The sequence below is a fragment of the Siniperca chuatsi genome, linkage group LG4 (genome assembly GCF_020085105.1).
Source record: "Siniperca chuatsi isolate FFG_IHB_CAS linkage group LG4, ASM2008510v1, whole genome shotgun sequence".
Classification (NCBI taxonomy): Eukaryota; Metazoa; Chordata; class Actinopteri; order Centrarchiformes; family Sinipercidae; genus Siniperca; species Siniperca chuatsi.
Genome location: NC_058045.1, coordinates 11,974,157 through 12,001,491, shown reverse-complemented (window position 1 = coordinate 12,001,491; position 27,335 = coordinate 11,974,157). Strand labels below are relative to the sequence as shown.

The window sequence follows — 27,335 nt, the reverse complement described above, 5'->3', positions numbered from 1 at the left end:
AGAAGTGGGACACAGAGGACTGAAGAGAGTAGACAGGAGTACAGGGAAATGCAGCGTAAGGTGAAGGTAGAGGTGGCAAAGGCCAAACAAAGAGCATATGAGGACTTGTATGCTAGGTTGGACACTAAAGAGGGAGCGGTGGATTTGTACAGGTTGGCCAGACAAAGAGATAGAGATGCGAAGGATAAAAGATAAGGATGGAAATGTATTGACAGGTGCCAGGAGTGTGATGGGAAGATGGAAGGAGTACTTTGAAGAGTTGATGAATGAGGAAAATAAAAGGGAACGAAGAGAAGAAGAAGTGACTGGTGTGGAGCAGGAAGTAGCAAAGATTAGCAAGAGTGAAGTGAGGAGGACGTTGAAGAGGATGAAGAGTGGAAAGGCAGTTGGTCCTGATGACATACCTGTGGAGGTATGGAAGTGTCTAGGAGAGGTGGCAGTGGAGTTTCTGACTAGTTTGTTTAACAAGATCTTGGAGAGTGAGAGGATGCCCGAGGAATGGAGGAGAAGTGTACTGGTGCCAATTTTTAAGAACAAGGGAGATGTGCAGAGCTGTGGCAACTACAGAGGAATAAAGCTGATGAGCCATACAATGAAGTTGTGGGAAAGAGTAGTGGAAGCTAGGCTAAGTGCAGAGGTGAGCATTTGTGAGCAGCAATATGGTTTCATGCCTAGAAAGAGTACAACAGATGCAGTATTTGCTCTGAGGATGCTGATGGAGAAGTACAGAGAAGGTCATAGGGAGTTGCATTGTGTCTTCGTAGATTTAGAGAAAGCGTATGACAGGGTGCCGAGAGAGGAGCTGTGGTATTGTATGAGGAAGTCTGGAGTGGCAGAGAAGTATGTTAGAGTGGTGCAGGACATGTATGAGAGCTGTAAGACTGTGGTGAGGTGTGGTGTAAGTGTGACAGAGGAGTTCAAGGTGGAGGTGGGTTTGCATCAAGGATCGGCTCTGAGCCCCTTCTTGTTTGCTCTGGTGATGGACAGGCTGACAGATGAGGTTAGACAAGAATCTCCATGGACTATGATGTTTGCGGATGACATTGTGATTTGTAGTGAGAGCAGGGAGCAGGTGGAGGAAAATTTAAAGAGATGGAGGTCTGCTCTGGAAAACAGAGGAATGAAGCTTAGCCGTAGTAAGACAGAATACATGTGCGTCAATGAGAGGGACCCAGGTGGAACGGTGAGGTTACAGGGAGCAGAGGTGAAGAAGGTGCAGGACTTTAAGTACTTAGGGTCAACGGTTCAGAGCAATGGAGACTGTGGAAAAGAGGTGAAGAGGCGAGTGCAAGCAGGTTGGAACGGGTGGAGAAAAGTGTCAGGTGTGTTGTGTGATAAAAGAGTATCAGCAAGAATGAAAGGAAAGGTGTTCAAGACGGTGGTGAGACCAGCGATGTTGTACAGCTTAGAGACAGTGGCACTGAAGAAATGACAAGAGGCAGAGCTGGAGGTAGCAGAGCTTAAGATGTTAAGGTTCTCTTTGGGAGTGACGAGGATGGACAGGATCAGGACTGAGTACATCAGAGGGACAGCTCATGTTAGATGTTTCGGAGATAAAGTCAGAGGCCAGATGGGTGGTTTGGACATGTTCAGAGGAGAGACAGTGAATATATTGGTAGAAGGATGCTGAGGTTGGAGCTGCCAGGCAGGAGGTCTAGAGGAAGACCAAAGAGGAGATTTATGGATGTAGTGAGAGAGGACATGAAGTTAATTGGTGTGAGTGAAGAGGATGCAGAGGACAGGGTTAGATGGAGGCACATGATTTGCTGTGGCGACCCCTGAAAGGGAACAGCCGAAAGGAAAAGAAGAAGTAAGGTTTTGAATATTGTAATATAAAGTATATAAGTATTAATAGCCAAATGTACTTTAAATATTAAAAATAAAAGTACTCATTATTATTCATTACGCTAATTTCATAGTGTTATATATACTAAAATGGTTTTTATAACTTATGCATTGACATGTGAGCAGCATTTTTGTTGTGGTTGGTCGAGGTGATTTTGAATACTTAATAAAAGGTCCAGTGTGTAGGATTTAGTGGCATCTAGCATCGAAAATGCAGTTTGCAACCATTTGAATACTGCTTGCATCACCCTCACCTTCCAAGTGTGTAGGAGAAACTATGGTGGCCACGAAATGGGTAATTTCAGATGGCAATACCTGTCTTTTATGGGTAATTTTAGATGATAATACCAGTATATGAATATTGTGAAATATTATATTTTCTGGATGTTTAGTTGAGACTATAGATATAAAATAACCAATGGAAATATGTGACTTAAAACAAAATACAAAACAAAATACAAAAATAGAAATATGTCATCTAATTGATGCAAAACTCCTATACAGAATTAAAGCAGTAACATTGCCCACAATGGCCTAATAGATATTAAAAGGATAATTATTTCAGTAGAAAGGGTATGACAGAATGTCTGACAATTGACAAATCATTATCATCTCATAGTATATATCATCATATCACCCAACGCTGGTTCATCACTAAGACATTTCTGTAAGTGCCCTAATCTTGCGGAGTCACATCATTGTTTTCACCTTCATGAACTTATATAGCTGACGGTTTCCAGTGAGTCATCTTCTCTCACACAAATGAAAGTCTTTGGAATATATGTAACATCTCCCCACACACCTGCTATAAAAAGCTGTGTTTCCCAAACACCCACCTCCAGCTTGAAATAACTTACCCAGTGAAGTCTATGAAAGACAAGATATCTAGGTGCTTTACAACCTACATCCAATGGCTCTTGGGAATCAACCAGCACACTATCTGTAGAACAAACTTTAATCACTGAATGCTGAAATATTGCTACAGATGTTCTTTTTTTCTTGTTGATTTATAGAAGGTAAAAAGTTTGTCCTTCCAAAAATGCCCAGGTCATGTGTTTCCTTTTAAGTTTCAAAGCCTCCCTGATGCTGATTGAGACCAGATTGAGAGCTCTGTAGTGGTTTTGGATGACATGTTTCCTACAACCCCTTGAGAATTGGCCTTTGTTTGGAAATTCTTCAGCGTCATGGCTCGAACCATAACAAATAGCCTGAGCTTTGAAAATGTTTCAACAGGATTTTTTAGATCACTTAACATGGACACAAATATGGACAATATCTTGAGGCCCTCTTAGGCAGTCAAAACACATGAGAACAAGTCAAGTGAAAGCATGTATTCATTAAAAAGCACCAGATTTTTTTTTTTACGGTTTAGTTCTTGTTGTGAGTAAACATTTGGATAAACTGAAGAGACACCAAACAACTTTAATTGCATTTTTAACTGGACTTCACCCACAACATTCTCCAGCTTCGAGTATTTCTTTTTGTACTCACCAGCATCACCCATGGAAGTGAAAATGTTTTCTGTCACGTTCATGATCGTGTCTGTGGCCTGGTCGTAACGTCCGATGGGCTCTCCACAGCTGGCGTAGTGGCGGACATGCTGCAACAGGTCGCTGAGGGCCTGGCTCACCACACCAGCTGCTGTCCCGACTTGCTTCAGCAGCTCACCGTCATCGCTGGCCGAGCGGCAAGCTTTGACGCAGGTTTCCACAGAGCGGTCCACCAGCTTCCCGGCCTCAACAAGCTGCTCCTGACACACTGGGGAGCTGATGGTTGGGCTCACCACCTGCATCACACACAGTTGTTGGCAGAAACTCAGACGGATTACAAGAGTGGAAGACTATTAGGAAGACTATATCTACAGAAATTCTTGTTTCATCTAACCTAGTACAAGAATTCCAGTCTTCAAAATGAAACATGAAACTGTTATTCATTAGTTTCTGATAAAAAATGCACTTATTTCATTCAAGATATGAAACCAAGACCTGTTTTTGATTTCCTGCCTGTTGTTATGTCCAAGTTTTAGATCAGTACCTTGGTGCAGGCTACAAGCTGTGAGGTGGACAGGGCACACTGAGTGGCAGCTGCGATCACCCGGTTCTGCAATATGGTGTCTTCGGCCACCTGGGCCACGTTCTTGGCCTTCAGGACTAACATAGCAGCTGCATTGGCCACTGCTTTGGCCAGATTCATCAGGGTGTCCTGCAACATATTAATCATTGTCCTTCACTGAAACACAGCACAGCTGCACACATGTGACTGAAGGGACCAGGAAAGTAAATGTTTTTAACTCTTGTTGTTGAGTTGATAGTGTGTGAATACTGGACATCGAATGCACAAAGAATAACAGAAATGTAACAGTAAAAAATACCTTAAGCAAGAGGCAGAGAGTGATTATGAACTTTAGGAGGTGAATAACAAATTATATCTGTGTTAGTAAAGCAATTGGATTACAAACTACATTGATTGTTGTAGTAGAAGAGTATTGGCTCAAAGTCCATGAGACCAAGCATATATATGAATTATATGAGCCCTCTTCTCCAAGGATTAACACTAAAGAGAGTGGTATCAAGGCTGTGAGAAGACATCTAAGAACTAAAACATGTGCATGTGGCAAGTAAATGAGGCAGATAGTGAAGGCTACAGGTAAGCTTGTGTTAATGGATGTGTGAGGCACTGTATTATTATTATTATTATTTTACTACTAAAAGCTCTCCTTCTGACACTTTGCTATTAAATCCACATACTAACAGTCTAATAATAAAGCCTGGTGTGATTACTTAAGTGTGTATTGACATTTTTAAAGGGGGCCTCAGAATATGTGTGTGTCTTCCTGTTTGGCCGGCAGTGTCATAGAAACAGTGAGTGGGCGGCATCCAACCTGGAACTTCTCATCGGTCTCGCCCTCCCCCATGTGACGGAGCAGGTCTCCGCTGGCCTGTCCGATGCTTCCTGCCGCAGTCAGCACCGTCTGTCTGGGCTGTACGAGGATGACATCACCACATTCATTACACTGGCCTGGCCTGTTCTCACACATGCCTCTGTAAATGATCTAAAACAGACTTTTTGGATCAAAAATCATCCCAGAAAAACTCTATCATCTTCACTGGGACACTGATAAAAAGAAAAGCATGCAGTTCAACACTGTATGTGGCTTTGTGGCTACCGAGATTACAGTGGAGGATGAAGTCCAAGTCAGTACAGTAATCAGTGGGCGTCTCACCTCAGCGGTTGCAGGCTCAACAGATCTAAGCAGATCTGACACAGCTCCTGCCAGCATCCTGGCAGCACCCATGAGTTTGTGTCCGCTGCCCACCTCATCGTCCATTAATGCCGCTAGCAGCTTGACACCCTTAGACATTTCGGTGAGGTTGGAGGAGATGGTGGTGATGGCGCAGCCCACTGCTGTGTAGTCGGTTTCTGTGGGCTCACCTGTGAAGGATGGATCGCCATTATTACAAACTACACCTCTGCTGTACATCTTGTTGTGCTACTGCCAAATGGATTTAGCTAATCCACAGGGCAATTTGCTGTGTCATATGCTGTAACACACACATCAGTGTCAGTGTCATAATTAGAATCTATTTGAAATGCTTTCACGGAGATAAGCACGTTGATGGAGCAAGTGACTGTGAAGAAGAAAATCTTTGTATTAGATAGTGGAGGGGGTAACCAAACACATGGCGAGGATAAGATTAATACCCTGCAAAAGGCAGGCAGGAACTTGACTGGCATTGTGCCAAGTAACATGGGGAACAGAGAGAGACACTGCCAGTAAGTCAAGCTTCAGGACAACAAGTTTATATATATATTTATATTTATCAGGGGAATGCACCTTTGTTTGAAATATCATCATTAGTGCGTGCTTAACACTTGGAAAACATTTTTATTGACTCACACCTTGTGGTTACAATAATGTAAAGATAAATAATATTTTTAGTAACAGGGCAATTTCCTTTAGAGCTTTGTCCAGCGCAGACTTCATAAACTGGAATTGTGGTGTAGAAATAAATGAAAACTGAAAACTATAGCATGTTCCATCATTCAGCTGTTTAGTATTCTCCTGGGCACTCACCTGCAGTGAGATTGACCACAGATGCTGTTCCAGCGGTGATGGCATCAACCTGAGAGTGGATTTCATGTTTGGATTCATCCACTTTGTTTTGAACCCAAACCCTGGATGCCTTTCGGTGGAGGAGGAAAAGGAGAACTATTGGCTTTCATCACAGTGGGTGATTTTCAGCTCATATAAACGTTCTCATGCAGGATTAAAGGACTAGGGCTGTACAACACCTACGGCTTTGGAAACACTCAAGCATTAAATACAGCTGCCATATTTACTGTCAGTTCTTTATCCTAATTATATTTGAGAAATATGATGGACTTTGATGTGATGCAAATGCTTAATTCTATCTAATCTGTCTTTGCTTTGCAAAACCAGTGACTGTAATATAAGAACGCACACATTAATAAGTGTTAGAAAAGTGGAACTCAAGGAGCCGCTGTAAATGATGGGATGTGGAGGAGTATTGTATCTATCCATGCTGCATCTATCCTAAAATATTTTTCAAAACTGTAGTTAAGTAAGTAGAAAGGAAACTTACCAAGTCATGGCCCAGTGGAGGCAGATTTTCTACATATCCCAGGTCATCTTGAGCCTGTTGCACAGCCTGCATACTGCTGTTGATGGTCCCCATCAAGGCCTGCTGGGCCAGACTCTGACAATAACAAACAACAGAGACACACAGTGTGCAAATGACTAAACATGTCATGTATGTGGGTGCAAAACTGTGAAACTCTCAGTCTTGCAATCTAATGTCTATAAACCGCAGGAGACAGATGGACTTTTAGTGTCAGTATGAGGAGCCCTCTTCATATAAAAAAAAAATTGAGAATTGAGGACAGCGGCAATACTACTTCATTTTCCCATCTCCTTGGTTAATTTTTTTTGGTTCACACAAAGTATTTTAATTGCACATATCGGCCCAAGGTTGGATGCTACGATTTCATGTCAAAATATGGTGACACAGGGGGAATACAATATTTGTCACCATATTTACTTGCAAGTGAAAATTATCTTACTCACCAGTGGGGGCATGTGTCCTCTGTGCATCTGCCCTGTGGTGATTTGCTGCTGGGCAGAGGGCATAGTACCCACATTGAAGGTGTCAGGGCCGCCAATAGACCCAGACCGAATTATACCTGGAAGTGCTACTGAGCCGTGCTCCACACGACCCACCCGATTGAACTGCTGCTGCAAAATTGTGGACCTTATATAGAAGTAAAAGAGACAGGAAGTGGATGCTGAATTTCATAATTAAACACACTTTAATCATGAAGTAGTTTCATTGTGTATGTATATTTAACATACATGCACAGGATGCATTTAGGTGCATTCAAACCGAAGGACCTAAGGATCTAAGTGAAAGCATGTGTGTAGTGGAACGATCAGTAATATACAGTAAGGTCACTAACTAAGGTAACTAAGTGAAACACTTTTATTCAGGGTTGGTGATTGTGTAATGCTGTTCATGGTTCTTTTCAACAAATTTTCTATCCTTATGATAAATATCAGATCAATTCTAAATGATCCTATTTTAATGATAATTGTCTGTATGTGTATACAGGAACATTGTTCTTTGCAAACTGACTTATGGAGGTGTTCTAGAGTTGACTATTTTCCTATGTGTTACTTGTGAGTACATGTTTAGATCCTGATAATCCAGATGACAACGCAACAATTATAATACAACATTATAATTAAAACAATTATCATGCTAACAACTGTTCCCACAGTGAGTAGGCACTGTCAGAAAAAAATATTGTATGGAAAAATGTCTGTTTTCCTGCCCAGCTCAACAGATGCTCCTGACTCCATTGGTTAATTATGGCTTGTTTTGAGAGGCAGCAATTATGTTTTTGTGCTGAGAACCACAACATGAGTCAATTGGCCCATAAGTAGCAGGAATATGATACCCCATTCTGCCGGAGAGTGGTTTCACTAAGAGCCATGTGGATTTCTAGTGACAACAAATTTCCAAGCTCTGTGTGATAGAGCCCTGGTCCATCAGCATTACCTTAATTTCCATCAGTTACTAAGCTACATGGCAAAATCAGGAGAGACATAGATAAAAATGACTGAAGACAACAGGTTCCAATGAGATGATATATTTACCTGTGTGACATCTTAACTTCCAAATGATGCAGCTTTCTTTTGTGAAACAAGATGATAATTTAGTGGCTTTACTCTGAGGCAGGTTTTGTGTTTAGGTTTGCAAAACCAAAAAGCGTACAAGGAAGCAATTCAACAAATTATAATCTGGAATATCGAGAATGGTGTTAGTGTTATTTTAAAATTCAAAGTGCTGTTTTTGTGTTGAATTCTAACATTACCTCTCTTGGGGATACTATGCTGGGCAGGCAGAAATGTAATTACATGCACAATTAAACCATGAGGTTTAAATTCATGAAGAATTACTAGACTGTGTTTGCTGAATCAGAATGGTCAGCATTCTCCGGCACTTAACAGTGCACAGACAATACAGTAGATAATACATGAGTACTACTCACTTTTTAGGGGAAACCGATTCCTCCAGCATGGTGGATTCCTCATCTCCCTCAAGACCAAAACGATCCTTACTCTGCTTCTGTAGAAAGAAAAGCAACAGACATCACAGTGAATAATGTAGGCTGAATGTATGGCGAATTACATGTATGTTGTATTAATTCAAGTTTTTACATTCAATTTTTCATTACTTGCCTTCTTAAGAATGATATCAATGTATCCAGCAATAAGTTGGGATATCTGTTCTCCCTCTGTAGTCTGGACAGAGTAGTAACTCTCCTGGTACTCTCCGAAATCCTTTGTAATGCATTGAAGACAGCAGAGATTCAGGGCAAACTATTTTAATCTATGTAGCACTGCTAAAACATTCTATACCTAATAAGAGCCTTACAGTCTGCTCTGAGATAAAAAAAAGCCTTACTGGATTGAGTTTCTGAACAAACTTGGTAACACCATTATTTCTACCCTTAATGAAAGCAAAAATTGACCGGGTTCTACGGTGCATCCTATTTCTCCAAAGAGCTGATTAAACATTAGATGTAGTGAATCTCAAAACTCGCTTCAAAGCATTCGACAGAAACACAAGGGTGAATATTTTTTGTTTAAATCAATGTTGGCAAATATACCTTAGAGTATTTTTTTATATTTGCATAATCTATTAATCTTTAAATAGAGTGCTCCTTTCCAATATGGGAGGAAAACAGACAGTACTGTTACCAACAGCAGGTAAAGAAAATTGAAAAAGCTTTCAGATAAATAAAACATCCAAATTCTGCACATTCTTCCCTGGACATCTATTGTTAACTCAGATGAAATAGCTGGCTAGCATGCTGAAAACATTCAATATTGGAGTCTGAGGTCTCAATAATTTTGAGGATGCTGTTTGTGCTGGAAAATAAAAACCAGGGGATAGATTGAATATGTGATACAGAGCTGTGTAAATCTCACTGTGCACAGAATAATTAAATATGTGCATAGGATTAGGAGTACATAACATCTGACTCTCTAAGTAATGCTGAGGGCTTGATGCACCGAGTCACACAGTACCAGAGTGAAGCTCTTGGGGGAGGCAGCCCATCTCTTGACTGTTGTCAGAGGCCACTCCTGCACCACATCCTTCGTCTTCTCTTCCACTCGCATCACTGACTCTTTGGTTATCCCCAGCAGCCGCGGGACCAGCTTATTTTTACCCTTCATCTTTTCCTGTCAGATAGGAAAACATCAGACAACTTTTATGTTGGTGCTAAACACCTACACAGATGATTCATTCAAGGCGCGAACGCAAAATCGTTGTGCCGTTCTGCTGGTGCTGTCGTAATACACACGCTGTGTCCATGGCTTAAAGCCCCAAATGGAGGAGAAGTGCAGCTGTGAAATGACCCAGCAGAGTTCAGCCTTGTTTAACTGCTGCTTTATTGAAAAGGGTCTCCACAGGCTTTAGTCACTGTCAGCACACCAGCATGCTGCTTCCACCAGTTCTCTGCCTGACCAGCTCCAGTGCCCTCCACTCTGCCCACTGAAAATCTATTACAGCTCACTTCAGAGACTGAGCCTACACTTGGCTCCCCTCCAGGGGTGCAGAGGACGACAAAAAAATTTGCAGTTTGTAGAGACGGGGGAGTTCAAAATATGTACATTTTATGTCATCACTGGGTCAAAATGATAAGCTCTAGGAATTACACAAAGGCCAATAAGTAGAACAGCTTCTACATTCAGGGCTCTTGAACACAAGGACAGATAACATTGTTCCAGTGTTCATGATATCTTCGTGTGAAGGTTTATTAAAAACTTCCATTGTTTTAGGTTTCGTTACTTGAACGTCATAATTATCAAGGCTGTATTAAAGCAGCAGGAAGTTTGATTTTCTAATCTGAAGTGGGTAGCAGAGATATTATATTATTTCAAATTGTTTAACCTTGATTATTGTTGAAGAAACTCTGCTTGTTCAAAAGATCACAACAGAAGGGGAGGCTTTCTATTGTATAATCACACACATACAGACTTATTGACTTCCCATGTACGGTATTTCCTTTCTGTGAAGTTTACAGCAATAAAGGGTTTGCCAACCTAGAACCTGCAGTGATTACAGACTGACAGATGAGAAATGGAAGGTTACAATAAACTCTCAGATGTGCTTCAACAAAGTCAGGTCTGTGCTTTTGCCTTTGCTTGCATCAAAAGGAGAGTGCAGCTGGAGTGAATTATTTAACAGTCTTGAAATCTCCATCACTACATCTCCTCATCGAACACAGACAGTGCTCGTACATGTAGATGCACACACACTCTTCCATACACACACTCGCACACAAAAATAATTTGAACCCTGCAGTCTGCTTTAACTATGGGGCCAAACATTCCATTTATCGTCCATTAAGACCCAAGCAGACAACTGCACTCTTCCTCTTTCTCCCTCTTTCCCTTTTCATTGTAACCAAATGGGCTGCTGTCAGAGAGCTTTTACAATATCTGCTGGTGCAACTTCATCCCATTCGCATGCTGCACTTCCATTCCACTTTTGTGTTCGCCAAACCAGAACAGAACAGAATTGCTATTGTCACAAGTATTTCACAGCACTGAGTGTGCTGCTGAACTGCAAAAGCACAAGCTTCCACTCTGAAGCTTCTGATTTGTTGTGATAATGGGGTTTTTGGTGTTTTCAACAAGGTTTCATACCTGTTTGACAGCGCAGTGCATAGAGCATCAGAGCAGCTTTCTAATCACAGCTGCCACTCATTAGTACAGAAGCATTACATACCTGTTTTCTATAACCAGATGTATCATTAAATTGACATTGCTCAGTAATTATTAACGTAAAATTCTGGTTTCATATCTTTGGTCCTCATTTGTATCAGTTATGGTAACATTGTACTGTAAGTACTGTGAGTTCTGCAAACGTGGCAACATTACTACAACAAAGTTACACAGGGCAAGAAACACGAGCGGTCAGACCTTCACACTTGTAAACAAGCCAACCATTTAGCCAGATTATATATTTTATATGGAGGTAAAACAAAAAGTGAGCACTGCTGAAAATGCATAACAATCCCTCACTACACACAACTAATCCAAGCATGGTGAGTCAAAATTTAACCAGGAAGTCTGTCTGTAAACTGTGATGGATGTTTTGGCTTACCTGGGACTTTGTTTACAACCTGTATGATCATCTGACTACTTGCGTCTCTTCTCCTGTCTCACTTCTTTTTAGTGATGTCGCTGCATATCAAGATCTCATGTAATAAACGTTTTGAGTACATTGTTACCATAACTAATAGGAATGATGATAGAAGAATAACATGCAAGTTGTAATTATCCTTTAATGGCAGAAATACATGTTTTTGTGGGAATGTGAGTATACTGTCTGCTGTGCTTATGAACCCAATATATGCAATAAATTTGTGAATTATTTGTGAACATTCTTTTTCACTAATTCACCTCTATACTGGTGTGAATTAGCATGGTTTTAGCTCTTACCTTCACCAAGAAGAAGGACACTCCATATGTCTGCAGGGACCTGGCGAGCTTCACATACTTCACTTTTGCCTCAATCTCTGTCATCTCTCCGCAGTTTTTATGATCCTGGACAAACAAGACTTATCATTACATATGTTATGTTACATTATGTGATCTACATGTTTTGTATTTTGTCAATTTATGCCTCAACAGAGAACAGATTACTACAATTCCCATGGGCCGCCCACAGTGTCAAACACATTATTTTCTTTAAATGCAACATTTGAGTAATCGATTGTACATACTTGGAATATTTTCTTCTCCGACCCTCTTTGCTTGATGTACTCTTTAGGTAGAAACTCCTTCAGGCTACGGAGACAAATTACATTTTTACATGGTTACCCTTTTGAGCTACAGGCATTTCCTTTTCTATTAACATACCTCTAGATATGAGGTCATTCTTGCCCTACTGCCTACATATCAGAAAACAGTTGTAACAGCTGACATCACCCCTGAGTTTTCCACTGGAGGAAATCCCTGAAGTAACGGCCTGTACTGAAACAGGAGATAACCACTGCATATGCACAGCTGTGAACTGAACATATGAAAGCACAACACGCTGTACATAGTTATTGTGAATGTTGGTGTTAATGCATCTTTTGGATACGAAAAAGCTTACTCCAGGAATCCGGGCTTGTGTTTGTGCTCCACGTGGGGTCCGAACTGGATCTGAGCCTGGATCCCTGCAAACTCACAGGCTTTATCAAAGGAGACAGGGTGGGATCCATTCAATATATCATCCCTAGCCTGGAGGAGACATGAGGAGAGGGAGGGAGGGGGAAGGGGGTAAGTGAGAGGCAAAAACACACATCCAGGAAAAAGATAGAACTACAAAGGCATGAGAATTATCCAAAGTTCACTCCAAGAGAGCTCCGTAATGAGCAATTCATTTTGTCCTTTGAATGCACTGTGGCTTCAGAGAGGATGTCTTCTACGTGAATGACTAAGTGCATTTCTAGAGCAGGGACATCATAACTGAGACTCATCCACACAGGGGAGTCAAATAGGACTTGCTGGCTTTCAAATGTAGCAGCTACAACAATTTGTCATCACAGCCCATTTCGTGTTGTTAAAAAGGAAAACACATTACAGAAATGCATCAGTCTTTCACAATATCCCATCTGCATTACAGAATGGCCCTTAATATGCTGTTAAGAAATCTAATGAATGTTTTTTTTCTGCTGAGCAATAAAAAAAAAAAAAAGGCTTATGCCCGTTTGGTGCTGCTGAGACATCATTTATGTTTCAATGCATTTTCAGCCATTTAGGTAGATGGAAAGGGAGAAGCCCTTGTTGACATCTTTCAAATGGTTGTCAGTGTGTGCTGTTTTCTCCAGGGGGCAGTCAGCTCTGCTCTCTCTCTCTCTCACTCCCTCTTTCTAGTTCACTGCTGCAAAATGAATGGCTCCAAAAGCTGAGAGGCCTTGCTGACAGTGAGAAAGGCTCCATCAGTGCTTTTAGCATTATCATATCGGTGCCCGGCATGGACTCAACTCATTCTTAAGTCCCATTACATCAATGGAAAACTAAGCAGCAGCTTACTGCTGTAATGAGGACAACAATCTCCTCCACTCACAATCAAGTCCTTTCCCCAGTGCAATTTACAGTGGAGTACATAAGCTCTTACTAAATACAAGAAGACACTCTAAAATTAGCCCTCACACATGCCATTCACTATGGTACACACAGTGTAGAGTATTTCACAGCTACTGTAGATACCAATGCTTTAACATCCTGAAATTTCACAGTTAGTGTGTTCATGCACATTAGTATTTTAGTTATTATCATGTTTGTAGCGTTGCCTGGTTATGTGTTTGCATATGTAAACATGGTTTCAGAAATCTGGACAAACCTATCCTGGTTTTGAGAAACTCAGATGTGCTAGCTGGAGCACACTGATGTAAACATCTTATCCATGTTTTGCAGATGCGTCCTCCTCAAGTGGAGTTCCCAATACTTTGTCAGTAAAACAAATAATATGATGAGAATTAATGTAATGATCTACACCCTAAAATGAAAGTGAAAGTTTAACACCGGTAATGCAAAGGATACATTTTATCGGCTGTTGCTCTTATCTTCTATTACTGGCGGTAAGATGAGGGAGCCAATATCCAACAGAGTGGTAAATGCAACAGTGGCCAGGCAGCCAGAAACCAAAGTGGGTTCCTCCTCAACTGCCGAGTTAACTCAGTCGGTCCAAAAAAATGACGGTCTGACACAAATATGATCAGCAACCTGAATACCAGTCTGTTAGAATCATTTATACAAGGAGGTAAATAACCAGTTTCTCTATGTTCCTTGTAAAAGTCATAACCTATTTATATCAAGGAAATGACCATTTGTAGTGAATGGTTATACAGAGAGAAAAGGCTCTGCTCTTTGATGAGGTTGGAATGGTGAGGGGAGTTGCGCAGCAGACTTTGCTGGTAGGAGTGTATCAGCAGAGTAAAGTGAGAAGTGTCATGATATAATAGCCGCTATACACCTGCACAAATATGATTGGAAGTTACTAATCAGCTGATGGCCACACAGCTGTGAATAAGCCAGTGATTGTGAAGCATGAATGAAACAACTGATGCCAGCTAATTCAAGCTGGACTCATATGCTCCATTTGATCAAAGCCAGAATAAGACTAAAAATTGGATACTTGGCTTGTCAAAACACTCAATGCTTTGCTTACAATATACATTATATTATTCAGTTTGGCATTGCTATTATATGAGTTTCATTCAGTGATAACCACATATAGTAAAGTTTACTATTAACATTGAATTCATAATTGGCGGTGTCATTTCAAATCAATCAGCAAACCTCAGATTAAGCAATCAATTTGCAGGTACAAGTCAAACGACTGGCCAGATAATTCTACCATGATTTTCCACAGACATGATGGTGAGGACAGACCCTGAATTTCTCATAGCGGATATGGCAAGTGATACAGGCGCTGGTTCTGGGACATTTTAATAGAGCTGCATAAGCACTAGACATCAGAAGCTGTGACACATACAGCTGGAGGCTACAACCCTGAGGTCAACCACCATGGCCCAGCAAAGCACACAGAGTATAATACAGCCTTAAAAATAAATGCTGACATAGGGATACACTAAAGCAACTAAATACACACTGTGTTCGATCAGGATGGTTGCTAATTTTATTCTGAAGACAAATCCTAAATGTTCCAGTTTGAAAAGATGAATTGGGGGCATTATGGTGGCTCAGTTAGCTACAGTACCATACCTGAACTGGCCTTGGTTCTAATCCAACCTTTGACCCTTCATTCTCTCCTATTTATCTGTATTGTTCATTTTCCAATAAAGTATTAATGATTCATGAGCTCTTAAAACGCTATTGCATACTCTTACAGACCTATTGACAAAACATGATGAAATGATGTTACATTCTGTGTAACCTTGGTTACATAGGTTACATATTATTTTGAAGACAAATTCTTAATCTGTCCCTGCTTTGGACTATGCTTTCTTGTGGTACAATAGTATATTTTCAGAATAAACTTAAGTGAGCCAAAGTAAAAGCAAAGGAGCAGGACACAGAGGGTGATGCTATTGCTACGGAGCTTTATCCTGGTCTTAGCACAAATACATGACAGAAAGGGAGTGGCCGAGTAGTAAAGGAGATTAGTGTCTTACTGGCAGAGCCTCTATTATGTGTGTGGGTGGGTGGGAGGGTTTGAAATCATGGAAGCTTCGCATCATTAATAAACATTTGAGATCATCGCTATTTTGCAGGGATGCTCTGTCAAAGAAATGCCAGCAATTATGTCATCATCTGTACAATCTGATTTCAATTATGCAATACTGCTGAGTTTCTGAGAATTACAGGAATTTTGAATGATGAAGGATGTTAAAGAGGAAAATGGAGGGAGTAAAAAGCTGTGTAAAAAAAGAAAAGAAAAGAAAGTGGAAGAGAAGCCTGGGGTATGATCCACTCTGCTAAAGATCTCTCTTCTGGCTCTGTTTGGCCTTTTTAACACAGTGACAAATTAGAGCCACTGCCATGTGAAGAGTCTCTGTGATCTGTCTGTGCAACAATCCGAGTGTGTGTCAGAGAGAGAACGAGGGAAAGATAGATGAGGAAGGGCAACGGAGAGGCAAAAGGAGGTGGGGGCAGGGGGCGGGGTTGTTATTGTGAAAGGAAATATGAGTCTGTTGAGAGGAGAGCATGATATGCACAGGGCTGTAATATGTGCTAGGGTAACAGGGTGGGGATGTGTGCGATTATGTCAGAATGTGTAGGAGATGGAGAGGGAGTGGAGACAGGCCAACTGGAAGGGAAAGAAACAGAGGGTAAGAAAAATAGAGGCAAAAAACAGGAACAGACAGATAGGAAGGAGGAGAGCAGCCGGAGCAGACAGGGAGGGTGGGTGTCTTTTATGAACGTATTCAGGAACTCCCAAAGCAGCAGGGATTGAAAAGATGGAGAGAGACAAATACGAACGACTACACATATTTCAGACATGGTTTATATTGTATGTTTATCTCTAAGTGAGAGCTGTTTTTGCAGAGCTTTTGTGTGGGATAGCATCCAACAATCTTATTGTTAGTGTATTTCTTTTAAATATTATGTTACATCCGTTTCTGTGAGTATATTAACTCTCTCCCATGCAAAAGATACATCTGTATGTGTGTGTGTGTGTTTGAGTCCAGGTGTCAGGGGGGAGCTCTCCTCCCCCGGCTGGAGGGGTTAATGTGAATGCAGCGATGTGTGGATTGAGCAAACCCTGACTAGTGCGGTACCAAACTCAGCTGACCCCCCTCAGGGAACCCCCCGAAGCCAACAGGGCTCCCTTGGTTTACAAAACTGGTAGAACTAGCACTGGTGAGTACACATACACACGAACACACATTCACAGAGAGACAGAAAGAGAAAGAAAGAAACTGATTTAATAAACAAAGACTGCCTTATCCAGACATAACCCCACAAAGCCTAAAGCCTAAAACTATCTCTCTCTCCAACCAGATACATGCTGAAAGTTGGACAAATCTGCAAACAACAGGAAGTGTTTCGATACTGATGTTGCTCACTGCTTCTGAAAACTCCTAATCCTCATGAACTATTATACTATAAATATAACCTCGTCAACCCCACTGAATAACTGGTTGGTAAATCAGTATGAACTCATTCTGTGCAGTCATTGTTCAAATCTACAGAACCTTATTTAAAGGACACCAAATATGTCAGGCTGATTTTTGGAGAAATGTGTCAGAATTAATGCACAAGACATCTAGAATATTTCCATTTGGAGGAATGGTGCAGCCATAAAAACTTGGAGTTTTTGTGTTTGAATTGAACATTGTCAATTCAAGAGTTGGAATAAGCTGATACAAAACTGTGTGGAATAAGATGATCATCCAACCTTAAAGATACTTAAAAGGTTAATCTAAGGGAAAACTGTATTTTAAGGTGATAAAACGAAACATGTTTCAGCAACTGAATAGCTTATTTCTCACCTCAAAGATTTTAACTGGATAGTTTAGTAGATAACGTGTCCAAAACGGTAGCCATGTTTTTCAAAGTTGAAAATCAGAAGCAAAACCCAATGCCATCCCATTGAGTTGTGCATTCATTCAATCAGGTGTAGAAAGGGATATTGTCAATCATGCATTGTACAGCCAACTTGAAATGATGTCAGTCTCAAGCTAAATCTTACTGATCTTGCCAAAACACAAAAAACAGTAGGATGGTGTTACATCGCTAATCCAGAGTTATCCATCTTTAGATTATTCTCTGAGATATCCAGATAGACACATTCAAATATCTGGCCATAGCAAGGTTAGAGCCCAACAATGGGCGATACAAACAGCAGTGTAATGTGAAAGGGGTCAGATTTATCACCAGACTCAGTTCCACTCAGCTCTACGGAGCGTTTTAGCCTCTTTCAGCTGCTTGTTTTGGTTTTACAGCCAGCAAATTTACTGTTTGTGGTTCACTCTCACCTCTCCCATCAACCTTGTTTCCAGCCACAAGAGCAGCTGTTTTCAGTGAAAAAGCTCTTGTAAACCCACTGTATCCTACCTACCCAGCACCAAACGATAGACAGACAAAGTTAGCCATTAGCTGGTGAAAATAGTGAAGCATTTAGCAGCTAAAGAGCCGAATGCTTTTCTGAGGAGTTGTTGGAGACAAAAACACAGCTGAAAGGAGAGTGAATACTATTGGATTGGTTCCTCAGGTGGACACAAACATGACTCCTAATGCATGCTAATGCTACTCCATATCTGCTGGATGTGTAACAACTTAATAAGATGATAATATGTCAATGTTGTTTTTATAGTTCGTTCTGCTGCACTCAGCAGCCAGACAAAATGCAGCTTTTCTAGAACTAAAACTTTGCCTTCACGTACAATGATTTACATTGGTGTGCCACTGTACAGTAGGAACCAAGAATCAAGTCAAACCTGTCTGGACCACATCTGAGCTACCCACATTTCAGTCTGTCCAGACCTGGCCACAAGTTAGAAGCATACTACAACATAGTTATTGAGCCTAATTACACTGTCTCATGTCTTCTGAAAAACATTTAAAAAAACACCCCAAAAAATTGCAGTGTAATTCATATGCTTGCCTGTTTGGGCCTCATTTTGCAGGCTGAGCTGTAACAGCAAAAAATGTGGGAGTACAGTAGGTCATCCTCTCTCTCCTCTGTTTTTTTACAGCTACACCAGCATAAAGGTGTGTGTAATTGGTTTACCTGAACATAGAGCAGGTTTAACTGGACAGGGTCCCGCGAGTCCACGTTCTGGTCCGAATAGAAGAACTTGCGCCTGAGCAGCAAAGTTTCGCTTTCCTCCACTCCCTGCTCTCTGAATGTCCTGCTGTGGTCCAGCCAGTTCACTGCCCAATCAATACACACAGTCTGTTACCACATACACTGAAATGAATAGACATTCACTTTACAAAGATGTTACTAGAGGAGGATACTGATGGTGAAATTAACCAGGAAGTTGTAAAATGTCAGACGGGTAGACAGATCAGCTCAGACAGACAATCTAACGAATGAATCACTGTGAAAATCTTGACGGGGGCATGAAAATGTGTCATTTGCATTATTTTCTGCTGAGACGAAAGCTAGTTTTCAGCCAAAGTTTGATGTTGATTTATATATTTGCATTGTTTCCACATTTAATTGGTGTCTTCTGGGCAAAAGATAACGGTGGTAATTTCATTAAACTTTTATATATCCATGCAATAAATGAGACTTGAGTGATAAAGCACATGTCCAGATGATGGCGTAGAGTCATATTCATTAATGTAAAAATAAGAAATGGGCGTAAAAGCCATCAAGATATTAACGACACTTCTGGAGGCTTTTGCAAGCTCACACTCACAGTCATCATCTGTGTGGAGTTTGGCTTTGAGCTTTTCCATCTTCCTCTCATCTCGTAGCAGCAGCGTTCTGTCTTTCTTCAGCGTTCCCATTCCATCCTCCTTTTTGTCCTCCGTCACCTCTTGAATGAGGGAGTACTCCTCATAGTTGGTGATTCCTGAAAAGGGCACCGGTTAGCCAGGGGATTCTCAGAGGAGGAGCTACTTCAAACCGGCACAATAACTAGTGATAGAGAAAGCATCTCTGCAATTCTTTTGCCCTCTCTATTTATCTCTTTCTCTCTGCTTTGAAACAGAAGTGAAGGAAAGCTGGTACAGAGCCAGCAAACTAAAATGGGAGCCGAGGACAAGAAGAAGCCAAGCAGAAAGACCTACTCTAAACAAACATTTTCCAATAAAGCTATCTGCCAGACACTCGTCCCTCTCCTCCTCACCCAATTGAGCTTGATAGCAACCCATTATAATTGAAATATATTGCTTAGGGAACACCTCTGTGACAGGCAAGGGTGGCTCGGTCTGAGCCTTAGGAAGAACACTTTCATATTTATTAGAAACAAGCTTGTTTGAGCTTGATAAATCATGCCCATCGTGCTCTAAACAAAAAGTGATTAGGATTCGTAAATTAATGCTCAGAAATGCTTAACAAATGCTGCTGTTTAAATATGGATTTAATGGCACATAATAATACAGTAACATAATGCAACTCAGTGTGAAGTTAAGTGGTATGCCTTGGACTAAAAATAAAAAATGAATAATTTAAACCTTGGACAATGGCTTAACAAGATTTATATTAGCAGTGCTATCACTTACCAATTCTACTGCATATGGTGACAAGCAGCTCCCCGACAGTTTTTGAGTCATCCACCATGATGGTTTTAACTGCACCGTCCAGCATTTTAATCTTTTGTGGCCTTTGTTTCTTCTTATACTCCAAGACATCCTGAGACAAGAGGAGAGGAAGCACAATGACATCCACAATCCCACTGCAAGCAAGGAGGCATAAATATCTCAGGTCCCACTAGAAAATGTAAGAGATGATAAGTGACACTGACAGTTCTCCACCCCAGACTATATGACTTAATCTTACTCCATTTCGCAGCATGTAGTAATCCAGGGTTCTTCCAGACTCGAGCCAGATTCCTTTCCTGGGATCATCGTCAGACAGGAAGAGGCCATAATCTGACGCTGAAACACAAAGTGAAACACAGCATGCAAATGTAGATGCCTATAGATTTCCATGATGTAAATCGCATTTTCTGAGTCATCCACCAACCTTGTCCTGTCTGGGCTTCTGGGACTCTCTCTCTGATGATTCTGCAGGCATCATACACAGGCGTGGATGGTTCAAACTGCATCGTCTTCACCACATTGCACTGGCGTACACAGATCTTTAGTGACAAAGCCACCATCTTGGTGGGTAGTATAATGGCCTCACTGACCTACACACCTGGAAAATACAAAGGTAGAAACAAAATGTAACGGTCAGAGTGTGTGAAGTCATACCGCTGGCTAATATCCTACATGGACAGCCCGTATTATGGCCATAACACAGGCTGTTATTAAAATGTCCTCTCATAAAACAAGCATGCTTAAATGTGTGAAGAGAAAGTCTCAGATGCAGAATACTACACCACAAGGCACAGAACAAATCATCACAATTATCTTCTTGAAGACATTTTTACCTGTGAAATGAATGTGTGTTGTACTGTACCCCTGCCTCAGCAGCCCCTCATTCTTTCCCACTCTTCTGATATTTAAGGGTAAGTGTATGAAAGGTTCTGCCTGACTGCAGTGTTTGTAGAATTAGCTGAACCAAGACAAGCAACATAACATTTCAGCAGAAAAAGGGAAATAATTGCAAATCTCTCTAATCGTCAGGAATAAAAGGAGCCAAGTCAAAACACAGAAAATGACATTCCACCGCTGCATCATTATTCGCTCTTCTCCTGGCTTACACTCTCCCCCAGAAGCAGACTTCACTGTGAGACAAATCAGTGGGTGTTTTGTCACATACTGCAATTAGGGTGAATCAATTCAGGTATTCTGAGCCTCATATGCGCAAAAAAGGAAAGAGACTGATACTGCAGAGCATTTCTCCTCTTCCTTGACCTTGGCTTCAACAGGGAGAGGGATGAACGTGATAAATAGGGCCATCTTTACCCAGGAGGCCCTCTGCTTCTCACTTAACCACATCATAGACCTAAAATCTAGTCATTACTTTTTTGTGAACAAAAGTTAGTCTCATTCAATGCCAAATCATCTCTTCTAGAGAAGATGGGTATAGCAGCTTATATTCAAGTTCCCAAGTATTGATGTTACTATATTCTAGAGCTGCTAATGATTATTTTCATTATTATTAATCTGTTGACTATTTTCTCCATTAATTGATTAATCAATGAATCATTTTGTCCATAAAACATCAGAATATATTGAAAAATGCCCTTCACATTTTTCCAAAACCCAAGTTGGCATATTCAAATTGCTTGTTTTGTCTGACCAATGATATTTTTTTGCTTAAAAAAATGACAACAATTATCAGAATAGTTCCAGATTAAATTTCCGGCGGTCAACTAATCGTTTCAGCTCTACTCTAGTCTAATACTTCAACAGTAAAAGAATTTTAGTATTTCTCCCCATGGGTGGCTATAAAGGCAAAAGTTCAAATCGTCACACTGACACGATTCAAAGCTCAGCCACACTTGGAAACAAAGAGTTTTTTTGTGCTCAGGATTCACAGTTCATCCACAGGCCCCTTTTAGAGCCAGAGACGAGAAAGTCTGAGAAGTAAATTTTCTGTAATGATAGAGTTGTGAATGAGTCCGCCTGTGATTGTGGCTCTGTCATGGCTATGGGTTCCTCTCCAATAGCCCCTCTCCTTCCCTGAGTTTTTCTTCATACAAAGTGGGAAAGACAAGCACAAAGAAGAAGGGGTAATGGCGCCGCATGAGCTCTCCTCTATACAGGCTGGCAGAGAAGCCCCACAGAGTTTTTGTCATCCAGCTCTTCCACAGATACTCTCTACTAGACAAGCAGCTTAAGTCCCCAGACTGACAGCACGGGAGGCCACATGGGCACAGATGTGTGCTCACAATGTTGGCTCACAGGTAGCAATACACACCAAATACACAGATATTTTTGTATACGTTTCTCAAGGATTTCAGGCAGGTCCATCTTTGCCAAAAAGCCAAAGTTACCTCTGACGACAGGTATTTGCTAAAGATTACTGTCGGCCTACTGTTAAAGCAACAGTCACTTTAGTATCTGTTGTGAGTAGCATCAGTCACTTCAGAGAGTAAGTACTGCAGAAACCACATGACGAAACCCAGGAGGATAATGATAATCCCTGAGCTTACAGTAGTGTGAGAGCACATTTTTCACTAGGATCCTCGTGCAAACACTCCAATGCAGCCAGCTCCTCATTAGCTCTGCTTTCAAGCACGGATGGATCCACGTCTGAGAGAGGAGAGATGAGAAACAACTCACTTATGTGACTCTCTGTTGAATCTTATTTATTTTATTACCCTTTCTAGGTCACTAGGTAGACGTAAAAATGTAATTTCAAAACACTATCTCCTGTGACAATCACTAGTCGATCAGAAAAGAGTCCTGCTTTGAATTTGATTTGTTCACTGCTCTAAATATTAAGACATGAAAATGGCCAAAGAGCAGCTTGCTGGGGAGTCCAGGCATGGACAATTCAATAGAGACGAGGGAAAGCAGGAGCCATCTGGAGAGGATACAGCTCTAATGATTGACTGTAATACCAGCAGCAGCGCAGAGCCTGAGAGCAACAACTGCGGCGATTACTACACCAGTCTGTCACACAACAAGCAAGGAGGTAGCTCAACAGGAAACTTAAACAGTGTTTGTCGAGGCCTGAGCAGTTTGTTTGGACCAGTCTTCCAAATGTTTCTAATAGAACAACAAATTTGAAGCAGAATGACCCTTGAGAGGATAACAGGGTGTGGATGAGAATAAATAACATTCCTTCAAGGATGACCATGCAACAATGCTCTACAGGGGTGCTTCAGTTTTGTGGTTTTTATTTCATCAATACCAGAGTTAACGCCTGTGTGTTTCACACACAGTGTGGAAAGGAAGATGTGGGACATGCAGAGTGCAGCAAAAGCCAGCATCAGTTGTTCTTCTGAAGGCAATATGAGCGGGTTATATGGAGGCGTGGCCATAATTTCCAACTGTGAAGAGCATACAAGCTCTTTACAGCTGCTTTGAACATGTTCAATGCAAAAGGCAATTACTGTACTGTGTCAAACATCCTTCACAAGATTGTCCCCTGCAATTTCTGTCAGATGACAGTGTACTGTTGTCTATTAAATCAATTTTTGTGAAAATATAAGATATGTTCTCTAAACAAATAAAAAAGCTGAAGATCCAGGAGTACACAGTGCAAACACTGACATTGACATTGTACTCTGAATTAATTACTCATTAATTACTGTATGAAGGACATAACCTTCCTGACATGTAGAACATTGAGAGGACAAACATAATAAAAAGAAAGCAACTTGACACTGGAAAATAATAACACATTTATAATGCATATAATTCCTTATTCTCAAAGCACCAAATTGAAACCATCCCCCCACATTTCTAGAGAATTTTCAAGGTCAGCCCATTAATGCGAGATCACGGGAGAAACAGTGATGATTCCATGGTAAACAAGGCATTTTACACATTTGGCAGCATTTGTGAGTAGAAACAGAAATAGAGAAGCAGATGCTAACTTCTCTGGTCTTTCTTACACAATCGGCAGCGATCACTGTGAGAATAAAAACAGTCTGGGATAAAAGGTAGATTACTAAAGTAAGCACACCTATTGTAAAGGCATTTAGATTTTAACAAGTTGTCATGCAATTGAAAATAACCCCAAAACTCAAATGAAATAGCCAGTGTGTAGCAGGAAAATACTGTGGCTGCAGCCTTCATTAATCTCACAAATACACTGAATTGGCATTTATTATGCCATATTATCTCCACCCTGGTGGACTATTATTATTATTGTTTAATTTAAACATGTAGTATGTCAGTGACATTGCATGGAGGGCTGAGAGTAATTCCGACATCAGCAGTTCTAAGGACTGTTGAGAACAGCAGGATTAAAGCATGTGTGCATTGAGAAAATGCTTATTGACTAAACTGCCTCACACCACACCACCTTTTCTCTCCTCTTTACATCCTGCACTGACACTTTACATCCTGCACTGACACATCAGCCTTTTATCCACTGTCTGATTGAAAGCAAGGTCAGTTTCCTGCAGGACCACATTATGTCTCTGGAGGCCATTTCGTTTTCCTGGAACACAGACAGTCCAATGGTGGGTCACATAACAGAAAACAAGGGTTGTTGTTTTGATCATCTGCGTATTCAAATCCAATATTCCTGTAACCCAGGAACTACATTTCTCTCTACAATGGAGAGATATGTCAAGGTCAGGTGTGTTATTTCCACCAGATGTGAAAGCTGTTTCTAAATTTAATGACTGCTAGGCTATCATTTTGAGCACTTCACATACTAATTTGAATTTGGTAAATCAGAGCTTTAACAGTACACAAGAGGCAAGCATTAATCAACCAGCATAAACACATCTTTATTATGAGTGTGAGGCATACTTAATTTACAACTAATGTATATCAAATTATTATACATCTATTTAATAGCCCAGGGCTGTAATTTAAGTAGCGCATGTGGCCACAGAGACATCATTCTGTCAGTTTGCCTTCACCACATTAACAATATGAGGAGAATATGATTATGGTACACTGATGGTTGACCTGCCGTCTGAGTGAGTCACTCAGTGGTGCAAAAAGTTGAATATTTGTAAGCTGCCAAAAGAATGATGGATGTTGCAGATTTAGTCTTTTAGAAGAGAGTATAAAAATACAACTATTATAATACTGCTTATTATCATATCTTCTTTTCAGATAGTAGATAAAAAAATATGCTTGCCCTTCTGTTACTTGTAGCATTTCCAAATGTCCACTTTCTTATAACTTGCAGATATTATATTCTTTTCCCCCCTTTTTACCAAGCTGTCCTTGCAAAGAACACTCACTGAATCTGAAGCCTACCTGAATACAATTCAAATAATTAATAAGTGAAAAGGCTTTTGCCTCCACCCTTATCACTTCCTCCATACGTTTCATAAATTAATTAATCCTTGCTCCAGCAGAACACAGCAATCATCAGACGTCATTGCGAAGCAAAACTGACCCTTGCTATTTAAAGTTCAGCAGGATTTCTATGAACAAGCTGTCATATTATCAGTGACTTGCATGGTATTATTTCACTTAATAGAGTGCTAGTCAAGCAGTGGTTGTCGATCCAGATAAAAAAGGCATCAAACACATGCTCTAAATTCAGAGCCACTCACAGTTACACTGACTTTTTTTTTTAAATTAACCTTGTTGTTATGACCCACTCTTTGGACTGCAGGCTTTGCTCCTGGGCAACACAGTCTGCCGTAATGCAATTTGAGGGTATGGATACTGACAGAAATTATGAATCTGCCCTTGTTGCGGGGAGGGAGAGAGCAGCTCCTCTTACACTAAAAATATCCAGCGAAGTAGAGCGTTCTCCATGCAGCACCGTTTCAAAATGATCCACAGCAGAAGCAGTGCAATAAACGTAACTGTTTCCTCCTAACCATAAAAGACAATGGCATTCACTAATACCTACACCGATATGGCAGCAGATTAAAAGAAATTCTATTAATTCTTCAATTGTAGATTAGACAGCAAATCCTTCAGGAAATTTAGAAATTTTAAGAGTGGGTGTTGAATGCATTTGACTCAGTTACATTACTATTGAGATATTATTGCTTTAGATTGTCCAGCAGTCCTGGAGTCAATACACAGAGTCTTACAACACAGAGTTATTCAATATGCACCATCCCTCATTTAGAGATGTGAAGAATGAGCTTCCGAATAGATGGAGACAGAAACAGCTACTAGAGGAGGAGAGTTCCACCCAGCAGCTGCAGTCAGTCAACCAGTCTTTAAGTCAGTCAACCACACAGCCAGTACACTGGCTGTGTGGTTGACCTGGCATCTGAGTCAGTCACTCAGTGGGAGTGGTTAATGGTGGCTCAGACAAACATTTTTATTTCATCATTACATACACTGATGGATGCAGATCAGCCCCAAAACAACAAAGGAGTCAGCCCATGATGGTTTCATTATCATTATCAACCACTTTTTTAACCATAAATCTCTTTTAGAGCATTTACAGCATATGGCCTCTGGTCTACTAGCCTACATCTGGTTTTTGACTGATAACTCTGCCAGACTAAGTGATGTAATGATATGAAACAGAGAACGTGTTTGGAGTCAATAGTTTAGCGTTTTGGACTTTACAAATAATTTGACTCCAAAGGACAGTTTGCAAAAAAAGATGCATTTCAACTAAACCTAGTTTCGAAAACAAACAGCAGTCAAATGTAAAACCTACCATCAAGTACTCTCTCTGTTAGTAAAGTATACTTAGCTTCATCATGTATAAGGGTGGATCACACAAATTAAATCCACTATGGCTTAATTTCTTTTTTTTTAACATTGTGAATTTCTTTACATATGTATCTCATGCCACAACATATTTGGGTATTTAAAGTTTTTATGAATATTATGAGAAAAAAATACTAAACAAGTGATTGTCAAGTGGCTTTAACCACTCAATCCACACAGGTTTGCCTAGTATGTACTGTTCACTGGATACCATATGGATGGTTTGATCTCAATAGTATGTATAAGATGGAAAGCATTTCTTTCCCACAACTACATCCGTAATATATTTTCATACTAGCAAAAATGCAACAGATTTCTATTTTTTTGGTTAAAAGGGCATACTGTGTATGTAGATATTGATTATTTAATCAATATCTATAAGCTGTATGCCCTTACTGAGCCCAGTATAAAAGGCAAAATGGCAACTTCACATTGGTTAAATAAAGTAGCACTCACACTGTAGCATAAACCTGACCTTGGTATTACTATTAGTGTCACTACATGCTTGTTTTCCAGCTGAACCAACACACATTTGCATTTTCCCTTTTTG

General features: G+C 40.5%; 1 protein-coding gene across 7 annotated transcripts in view; it reads right to left on the bottom strand.

Annotated features, from left to right (window-relative positions):
• Window positions 1–27,335, bottom strand: part of tln2b (talin 2b) — an 82,479-nt gene that overhangs the window by 30,846 nt on the left and 24,298 nt on the right. For all 7 annotated transcript variants that reach the window (XM_044193719.1, XM_044193723.1, XM_044193724.1 and 4 more), the window contains exons 2-19: window positions 20,538–20,711; window positions 20,352–20,449; window positions 20,075–20,204; window positions 19,267–19,422; window positions 18,630–18,772; window positions 12,540–12,667; window positions 12,166–12,229; window positions 11,882–11,986; window positions 9,458–9,613; window positions 8,606–8,707; window positions 8,416–8,492; window positions 6,932–7,115; window positions 6,450–6,563; window positions 5,921–6,029; window positions 5,069–5,277; window positions 4,727–4,825; window positions 3,880–4,047; window positions 3,337–3,631 (exon numbers count right to left, since the gene is read on the bottom strand). In XM_044193719.1, coding sequence (XP_044049654.1) covers window positions 3,337–3,631; window positions 3,880–4,047; window positions 4,727–4,825; window positions 5,069–5,277; window positions 5,921–6,029; window positions 6,450–6,563; window positions 6,932–7,115; window positions 8,416–8,492; window positions 8,606–8,707; window positions 9,458–9,613; window positions 11,882–11,986; window positions 12,166–12,229; window positions 12,540–12,667; window positions 18,630–18,772; window positions 19,267–19,422; window positions 20,075–20,204; window positions 20,352–20,449; window positions 20,538–20,673 — 2,473 coding nt within the window. In that variant the 5' untranslated portion in view covers window positions 20,674–20,711. The remainder of the gene's footprint in view (window positions 1–3,336; window positions 3,632–3,879; window positions 4,048–4,726; window positions 4,826–5,068; window positions 5,278–5,920; window positions 6,030–6,449; window positions 6,564–6,931; window positions 7,116–8,415; window positions 8,493–8,605; window positions 8,708–9,457; window positions 9,614–11,881; window positions 11,987–12,165; window positions 12,230–12,539; window positions 12,668–18,629; window positions 18,773–19,266; window positions 19,423–20,074; window positions 20,205–20,351; window positions 20,450–20,537; window positions 20,712–27,335) is intronic.